General features: G+C 41.0%; 1 protein-coding gene across 1 annotated transcript in view; it reads left to right on the forward strand.

The window, feature by feature from the left end:
* The first annotated feature begins 3,902 nt into the window (after nucleotides 1–3,902).
* Cd274 (CD274 molecule) overlaps nucleotides 3,903–9,447 on the forward strand; it is a 24,330-nt gene continuing 18,785 nt past the window's right edge. Inside the window, exons 1-3 of the mRNA XM_008851189.3 lie at nucleotides 3,903–4,017; nucleotides 6,866–6,931; nucleotides 7,989–8,330. Coding sequence (XP_008849411.1) covers nucleotides 6,880–6,931; nucleotides 7,989–8,330 — 394 coding nt within the window. The 5' untranslated portion in view covers nucleotides 3,903–4,017; nucleotides 6,866–6,879. The remainder of the gene's footprint in view (nucleotides 4,018–6,865; nucleotides 6,932–7,988; nucleotides 8,331–9,447) is intronic.

Raw genomic sequence — 9,447 nt, forward strand, 5'->3', positions numbered from 1 at the left:
ACACGTTTTAATAACAGAGCCTCAAGTGATAGCATTTCTCAGCCTCCCAAGCTTCCCCTCCTGAGCATTTTCTCAAAATCAGGCTCTAAATACTTCAAAGAACTCTGCTTCCAACCCAGGCAGAGCTATTCCTGTGAATTACTTTTGCTTTTCATAGGAAGTGATCTAGACCAGTCATTTCTGAGCTTGCTTGCTTACTAGCAAGCTTCAGGAATAGGGTCATGAACTTGAAGCATTCTGAGCATATTTCCAGCTTCTCTATTTCCAGAAAAGAGTGTAATTTCATTTCAAAAATTATGAGTCTCATGTTTGGTGTGGTGGTTCATACCTGTCGTCCTGGCACTCAGGAGGCTAAGGAAGAAGGATCACCACAATTACAGACTAGCCTGGGCTACATACAGAGTGAGACCCTGATTCCAAAGAACCAGTAAGAAGGGGGAGGGGGGAGAAGGAAGAGGGAGAGGAGGAAGAGAAAGAAGGAAGGAAGGAAGGAAAGAAGAAAGGGAGGGAGGGAGGGAGGGAAGAAAAAAAGGAGAAAGACAGAAGAAAGAAACATAAATTACAAGTCTCTTCATTGTTTGAAACCAGTTTCCAGTTATTAATTCAGTAGAATTGGGGTTTTATTTTTAGACTTTCTTAGAGAGCTCACACAATATTGTGAAAGCCCATAGTACAGAATATCTGACTCTACCCAACATGGAAACAGCATGTTAAAACATATGTGCATATTCCTTGATTCCATTACCACTAATATCCATCAACAGGTTCTGTTGGTTCTAGTTCCAAATTATAGTTTATAGTTTAATATTTATTTAAATATTAAAATTATATTTTAATATTTTATTAATTAATGTGTATGAGTGTATTGCCTGCATGCATGTAAGTGCACCCATGTTGTGCAATGCCTGCAGAGGTCAGAAGAGGGCATCGGATCCCCTGGAACTGAAGTTAAGGACAGTTGTTAGCCACAATGTAGATGCTAGAAACTGAACCTGGGTTCTCTGTGAGAGTAGTCAGTGCTCCTGACCACTGAGCCATCTCTCTAGCCCCCCACATTATATTTTTATTGTGGGCTATAGCAACATTTCCTAAAGGCTCCCAGCTTCCATAAACATAAAGCTCCTTGACCATCCATTGTTCAGACCACTGCTAGAGTGATATTTGTAGAACATCTGTCAGGTGACTTCGCTGCTTTAAACCATCCAGTGGCTTTCTATTGAAAGTAGAAACCAACCTCTCCCTTCAGTCCAGAAGGTCCTTCATGACATGATAAGAGCCAACCTCTCACTCTGTGTTCCAGCCTCAAGGATTTTCTCTCCAAGAATTCATCAGGCTCATTCACCCTCATAGTCTTTATACAAATTCTTCCCTTGGTTGAATATACTCTGCCTGCAGCTTTTTGCATGGTTATCTTCATTATCCACTGTCTGTATACCCTTATCACTTGTGATGCTTAATCTTCACTGTCAAATAAACAGGACATTAGCAATGGTGTTTTACTTCCCCAAGATGAATAGGGTGGTGGGATATGAATGGGAAATGGTGACATTAGAGATGACCAAAGTGATCAGCCCTTCAGCCCTGCTGGTGACTGTTTTCTCCTGAGCATTTCTCCATCCATTTTGTCCAAAACTTACATAATTTTCAGGACTTAATATTTCTCCTTATCTAGGTTGTTTTGGCTCATATGTATTTTTTCTTTTTTTCTGTTTTTTTTGGGGGGTGTTGTTTGTTTTTGGCTTTTTGAGACAGGGTCCCCCTCCCTGTAGCCACAGTAGATCAGGGTGGCCTCGCTCTCACAAAGATTCACACGCCTCTGCCACCCAAGTGCTGGGATTAAAGGCATGTGCTACCATGCCCAGCTTCACATGTATTTTTTGAGGTGATAAAATAAATGTTTTCTTTTGAAAACTCATAACATAGCTTTCTCTATTTTTTTAATCTCCAGAAGATACCAAAAAACTTCACTAAGGAGCATGATCAACTGCATGGGAAAATAAATGCCTGCAGAGTGGAAATAGGTGGGGCAGTGAGGAAACACACAGATCCCCAGATTACTAATATGCAAATCACTGAGAAGCAAGCTGAGTAAATGACTTCAATTCCCATCAACAGCTTCAGAGAGAGACCAGTTTTAATCACCTTCTGCATTCTCTATTATGTATATAGACCTTAAACATTGCTTTTGTAAAACAAAACCAAAACATCCCCTTCCAGTTTTAAAGATAATTCACAGATCATGGAAATTATCTAATTTAGATAAGTCAGCTAAGTAGTGAGTCTCTAGAGCCATTTTTTACAGATGTGAATGTCATGACCATGCTGTCAGATCATCAAGGCTATGTCTGGGGTCTTGAACATCATTTTTAGGGAAAGGAACTGTTAAATGGAAACTTGCTCGTGCACATGTGTATAAACTGGATTACCACATAAAAAAGACTATATTTTATTATAGGCCAGTCACTAAAGCTGGGAAAACTTTTATTCCACTATTGAGGACCCAAAATATATTTGAAAAAGGGAATATCTGAGCTGAGACTCCAAAGTCTATTACAATTTTATTGATGCCAGAGAGTTCCACATTCCCTTCAGATCCTTAAAGATTATCATCCCCAGTATTTTCCAAATTAAAAATAAAGATGGTAGTATTTTAAGAATGTGAAAATTCTGACCTGGGGAAGCAAAAATTACAACCAAGTCAATGAGTTTCTCAGTATCCATTCATAATATACTACTTTTAAATTGCAGTTTAAGTGAATAAGTAGGAAAAACAATGAGTTCAGCTATGAATGGAAGAAAGGCCCTTGAAGTCCAACAGTGAGAAGCCCAAGGCTTAAATTGTGACACAATGTTCTGTGCAGCTCCCATGGTTTCATCTTGGACTCACCCACATTTCCAGTTACCAGAAGGGTGTCAGCCTCACCAAGAATACACTTCCCTCACCTGGACAGTAGAGTGGCAGTACAGCAGATCCACAGCATTCTTCAAAGGTATGGCTCAAGATGGGAAGTTCTTTGAATGACAAAGCAGTTTCATTATGTCGAGGAACTTTGAGGAAGTCACCAAATCCACGATTTAAAAATATATTTTCTATTACAAATACACACCTACTTTCTAGAATAAAAATGAATGCCATGTGGATGTGTTGTTAACGATATGTATCAAGTTAGGTCAAGATGTTTAGGCATCTTGAAAAGCTTTATAGCAGAAAGGGGGAAAATGAGGTACAGAATTTAATTAGGTGTTTAGAATCTGAAGAAAAAGCTGAAGTCTGAAATCTCGTGACTTTAGACGTTCAGTTTTAAAGTGCTTGCTGCTCAAATATGAGGATCTGGATGAGGATCCCAGAAACCACATAAGATCCAGTGGTGGCATGGATGTTAAGCCCCGGGCTGGGGACAGAGACCGGCAGATCCCTGGAGTTCACGGGCCAACCAGTGTAGCCAGTGGGAGTTCCATGTTCAGTGAGAGCCCCTCTCTCAAAAAACTAGGTGGACAGCTGTAGGAGTTTAGTAGCCGATGTGGACCTCTGGCCTGCACATGCACAACACACACACACACACACACACACACACACACACACACACGGTTTAATTCAGTTTACTCCTAAATAGTCCTTGCAGGATACCTGATTTACAAGAAAACCAACTGTTAATTTTCACTTTTGCTTTCGGTTTTGTTTGTTGGAATTTTTTCTAGACTGGATCTTACTAGATAACCCTGGCTGGCCTTGAAATCACAGAGGAGTCCCCCGGCCTCGGCTTCCTGGGTGCTGGACGTGTGCCACCACGCCCAGTTTACTAGGCATCTTAAATATATAAAGGCAACAGAAACCCGCGTAGGCTGGAATGAAATCCTACAGGCCTGGCGCTGCTGTAGGCGGGGCTTCGGGCTGACTAGGCGAGGCCCTGCGGCCGGGGAGGTTATAGCTCCGACCCCCAGAGGTCGGGCTGCCAGCCTGCGCTGCACCCGGGTGTCGGTGCCACGTGTCGGCGCCCGCCAGTCTCCCCCCAGCAGGTAGGCCGCAGAGCCCGGAGCTGGCTTGCGGGACACTTTAGAGACGGAGGGTCCCTAGGCCAGCAGGTAGGCAGCGTGCTCTCGCAGAGCCCGGAGCTGGCTTGCGGGACACTTTAGAGACGGAGGGTCCCTAGACTCTTTGAGGATGGAGAGGGGGAGGGAACAGGGAGGCGCGATGGGTTAGCGGCAGCACAGCCCAGTGCCTGGCAGGATGAAGACCACAGAATCCGCAAGGTTCAGGTCTGGTGACAAGGCGCTGTTCAGTTTGGCTTTAACGTCAATCTTGTATGTGATTGTATTCATGAATGCGATCTTAGGGGAGGTAGCTGCGTCAGAAGAGATATTTCTAGGCTGGGCATCCTGACCCCAGGGTCCTGGTCTAACTTAAGCTGTTCATTAGCATTGTGACTGGATATGATTTCCAACTGTATTGTCTCCTGAGGTTCCTTCCTATGCCAAGATCCAGGACTCTGGAGCCTAAGATTTAACCTAAAGGAGTCCTGGAGGATGAGTGGAATAATTTAAGAATAAGAATGCTGAAACATTTCTTAGACACACTGACCTTGGTCTATGTCAAAGTTCTGGTTGGGGTTATCCTAAGGAGGAGTGAAAGTAGGATTGTTCTATCTTACTGCATTAAAAACATATACAACCAGAATAAATGACAGGATGCTTTCCTATGAATTAAATAGCTTTCTATGTCTTTTAATTGCTGGGTAATCAAATGGCATTACTCTTCCATCCATGGATGGAAAGGTTATTAATAGTGGGTTGCTACCTCAGTCATTCCCTGAGCATCACTACATGTGACTGTCTAGGACCCTGATGGGTTTTTTTCCTTTAGATAAATTACTACAAGTGTAACTACTTAGTCAGGCCTGAATATTTGATAGACCTTTATATAGATACTGAAAAGTGAATTCCAGGAAAGACCTGCCAGTTGACAGTGACAGTGACTAACAGTTCCTAACGAATGCTTAATATATTCTGGAGAAAATATTAGCCCTTTTCAGCCTAATGACACAGACAGCAGTTCCAGTCTTTAAAGTGGGATGGAGAGGGAAAGAGTTTAGGAACAGGATTAGGAAACTTTGAAAGAGCTTGAAGACTTGGTAAATGTTTAAAGCAACTGTCTAAATCCTTGATCCTACTTTTGAGAAAGGAAACTTGCATCGGCATCTTCCTCCTGGCATCCTACCCTGGGTTGATGTAGAAATAGCATCAGTTCCATGATGTTCTCCTGGACTTCCTTCAGGGACAAACCTACTTCCCCATCTCCAATGAGCTATCACATCTTCCCCAGTGCACATTTCACTGCCGTGACTGTCTCTGTTCTTATCTGGGAATTCATGAACAGTAACAGTTTCTTGCCTGAGGAAGGAGATGGTCGTGTTCTCTTAGATCAGATACTGTGATCTCTGTATTTCCCCTTTTGGTCTCCCACTAGTGACAGCTGCACTTTGAGAGCCAGGGAGGGTGATGTTGAAATCAGTAAATATATCACCCATCATCTTTCACTAAACCTTTATTATACTAAAGTTTTAAACCAGATTCATAATTAAAGAATAACTATACCAGAGTCTGCCATCAGCACTGGCAAAATGAGGTATAACCCTTCAGTGGATTCTGGGCACCTCAATTTGCTTCTTCTGTCCTTGGCATTGAGTTTTCTTCCACAGCCTCATTGCAACAACTCCTGTGTCCTCACAGGCCAAGATGTCAGCCTTACTCATCTCTTTGGGTAGATGGACAGGAGAAAAATTTAAAATGTGCACCTAATGTTAGCAAGAGGATGGGTGGTTTTATTTTGCTCTTTTTCATACATGTCATTTTGGTTTTGTTTTTTGAAGGGGTTTTTCTTTTGTTTTGAGATAAGGTCTTACTACTTTAGCCCTGTCTTAGCCTCTCTGATGCTGCTGGACCTTGTTTTTTCGAACAAGAAAAGTTCATAGAAGTTGATGAGAAACTATGGCATTAACAGACAAGAGAAGTGAACAGATAGTTACCAATGAACTAAACATTAAACAATCCCACAAAAATTCAAGTTGTACCTTTTAAGTATTGAATTAGGAAAAACAATGTTAAAAATAATAGCAGCAGGGGTTGGAGAGATGGCTCAGTGGTTAAAAGCGCTGGCTGCTCTTGTAGAGAATCTGGTTTCAGTTCCCAGCATCCACATGGTGGCTAGCAACTGTCCATAACTCCAGTTCCAGGGGAATTTGATATCTTCTTCTTTTATTTTTTTAGCTTTTAAAAAAACTTTATTGAGAATTTCATACATGCATAAAGGTGTTTTGATCAAATCCACACCCACTCCCTCTCCTCCAACACCTCCCATATCTCCCTCTTCTGACCTCCTCTGGTCATAGGTCAGAAGAAGGAGGCAGGAAAGCAGTGAAAGTGGTATCAGATTTTGCTTGCTTTGAAATTTTGCCTAAGGCAGGTTTTAGTTTCTAGGTATGTGCCACTGTAGAAAAGTTATGGACTAGTTGAGAGAATTTAAGAGAAATATTTTCTTCACTGTCTATTTTGAATGTACATTATCAATTTTCAGGCCTTATAACTAAATTTTAAAATGGTCATCTTAGCATGCTGATTTCTCTTCACTTGGCTTTATATGGCTTTGAGATACTAAGAGAAAGTTATTGAACTTCCAAACTTCCTACAGTGTGTCTGTACACATCAGTCATTGGGTTGGTGATCAGGACTATTTCAGTTAGAACTGACGACATGAAGTTTTCTTACTTACTGTTAGGAGCTCTGTATATATTAGAAAAAGATTCGTCTTCTAATACTGTCATGTTTTTCAGTTGTGGAATAAAATTATTTTTGTGTTTTTCATTATTAGGTAATTCTAAGAAGATGAGAATATTTAATATCTTTACATTTATAACCTACTGTCATTTGCTTAATGGTAAGTCACCAAATCTTGTTATTAGATTCTATATTTTAAATACTTTAATCATAAGTTAAAAAGTAAAATAATCTGTATATGTGTACATGTATGATGCATCTATGCATGCGTGTGTGTGTGTGTGTGTGTGTGTGTGTGTGTGTGTACTTGCCGTGGCACACTTGTGCTGGTTCTCATGTTCCGCCTTTGAGTCAGGTCTCTTTGTTGTTCATGGTGGTGCATGCCAGGCTAGGTGGCCCACAACCTCCTGGGGCTCCTCCTGTCTCTGCCTCCCATTCCTCCATAGGAACACTGGGATTACAGGTACATGCTACAGCACCTGACTTTTCCATGGGTTTTGAGGATTCAAACTCAGGTCTCATATGTATGCAGCCAAATACTTTACCCACTAGACCATTGCTCCAGCCTCCAAAATAATTTTAAATAAATATAATTTGCTTATAGAAAGCACATTCTAGTTTTCCTTCTTTTTTTTTGTCTTTTTTTTTTTTTTTTTTTTTTTTGTCTTTTTTGATACAGGGTCCCTGGAACTCACTAGTTAGACCAGGCTGGCCTTGAACCCACAGAGATTCACCTGCCTCTGCCTCTTGAGTGCTGGGATTAAAGGTGTGCACCATCATGCCCGGCTTAGTTTTCCTTCTTTATAAATAAGTTACTTCTACCATTGTATAGAGATAAAGGACAATATAGGAGGAGCTGTGGATGCAGTTGAGTGGTAGAGCATGTGCCTAATATGTACGAAGCCCCAGCACTGCAAGAAGAAAGGGGGGGTATAAGAAGTGCAGACAGAACAAAATTAGCAGATTATCCATTTCTTAGGAATAACTACTGAAAATTCCTTGCAAAATGGCCCACTAATACATTTTCTTTTACTAATTTCTTTTAAACAAGGCTAGGAACATACTGTCTAGATTGTGCTCTTCCTGATGAAAATACTTTAAAGAATTTTAGTGTGCCTGTAATTCACCAAATGAAGTGCTGGTAAACCCTTTACCCATTTTGCAAAGGTGTTGGAAGAATTTTCCATCTTCTAAACACTGGTCCTCTTTCTTTTCAGCATTTACTATCACGGCTCCCAAGGACATGTATGTGGTTGAGTCTGGCACCAATGTGACAATTGAATGCAGATTCCCAGTAAGCACCAAACTAGACATGCTTTCATTAGTTGTCTACTGGGAAAAGGAAAATAAGCAAGTTATTCAATTTGTACACGGAAAGGAGGACTTGAACCTTCAACACAGTAGCTTCCGGGAGAGGGCCTGGCTTTTGCAGGACCAGCTCTCCAAGGGAACCGCCGCACTTCATATCACGAATGTGAAATTGCAGGACGCAGGAGTTTACTGTTGCATGATCAGCTATGGTGGTGCAGACTATAAGCGGATTACCCTGAAAGTCAATGGTAAGAAGGAAGGTTTTACCTATTTGAAACATCTCCCAGGTGTTTAGAGCTTTTCATTCTTGAAGTTCACACTTACTTTCCACCAGCACAACTGCAATCTGTTCATTCATTCATCCATCCATCCATCCATCCATCCATCCATCCATCCATTCACTCACACATTCATCCAATGAGTTCTTCTGAGCACTTTGCATTTGACAGTAACTGGAGATCCAGTACCAAACAGCACACAGCCATGCCCTGCAATGTGATTGTACTTTCAAAGAGTAAATTCTAGGTGTTTACTTATTATTATCATTATGAAAGCAATATATGTAGTTACAAACAATCCAGATAGTATTAAAAAGAATAAAATGAATTGTAATCACTATTTTTGTGTCCCTCCAGAATATTTTTTTATTGAATTACTATTTTTTTAATTTTACAAAAACTTTATTGAGAATTTCATACATGCATATAAGGTGTTTTGATCAAAACCATGCCCACTTGTTCCCCTCCCACATTCTCCCCTCTGAAGAGGTAACCCTAAAATCTTTTAAGGATTAGATACAAGCTCCCAAATACTTTTGACATTTTTGGCCTTTTGAACAGAATATGTGGCTAACAGTCCCAAGGACATTTTGACTTTTAGCCAAGAAACTGGCTACGTTTCTTTGGGGTCTTTTTACCCTAACTGCCTAGCCAGTTCCTACCTCCTATTCTTATCATGCCATCCTCTGAAGGGGTTACCCAAATTGCCAATAGGGAATAGGGATGCAGACCGCTCTGGCTTCTTCCATGCTGAACAGGGACACAGGGTGAAGTAATTAGGGTACCCCTTCAGTGGTTCTATCTAAAAGACTCCCAAATTGCATAACTCTTGTCTCTAAGGGGAAAAGAAAGTCCTTGAATCATGAATAGGAGATGTGAAGGAGAAGTAAAGGCAAGAGTAATTAGCATTACAAGTTCCAGACAGGGAACTAGAAAAAAGTCAGAACAGGGCAATTTTCAAATGTTCATATGAGAGTCCATTGGAGTTTCTTGACAAGGCCTTCCAAAAGCATCCCTCCATTGGGTTCTTCTTCATTTTTCTTTTATCTTCCAAGGCTGGACTAGTTGGCTGGGAAGAGTGGCTGGA

This window comes from Nannospalax galili, unplaced genomic scaffold (assembly GCF_000622305.1).
Source record: "Nannospalax galili isolate Female #2095 unplaced genomic scaffold, S.galili_v1.0 scaffold86, whole genome shotgun sequence".
NCBI classification, from domain to species: Eukaryota; Metazoa; Chordata; class Mammalia; order Rodentia; family Spalacidae; genus Nannospalax; species Nannospalax galili.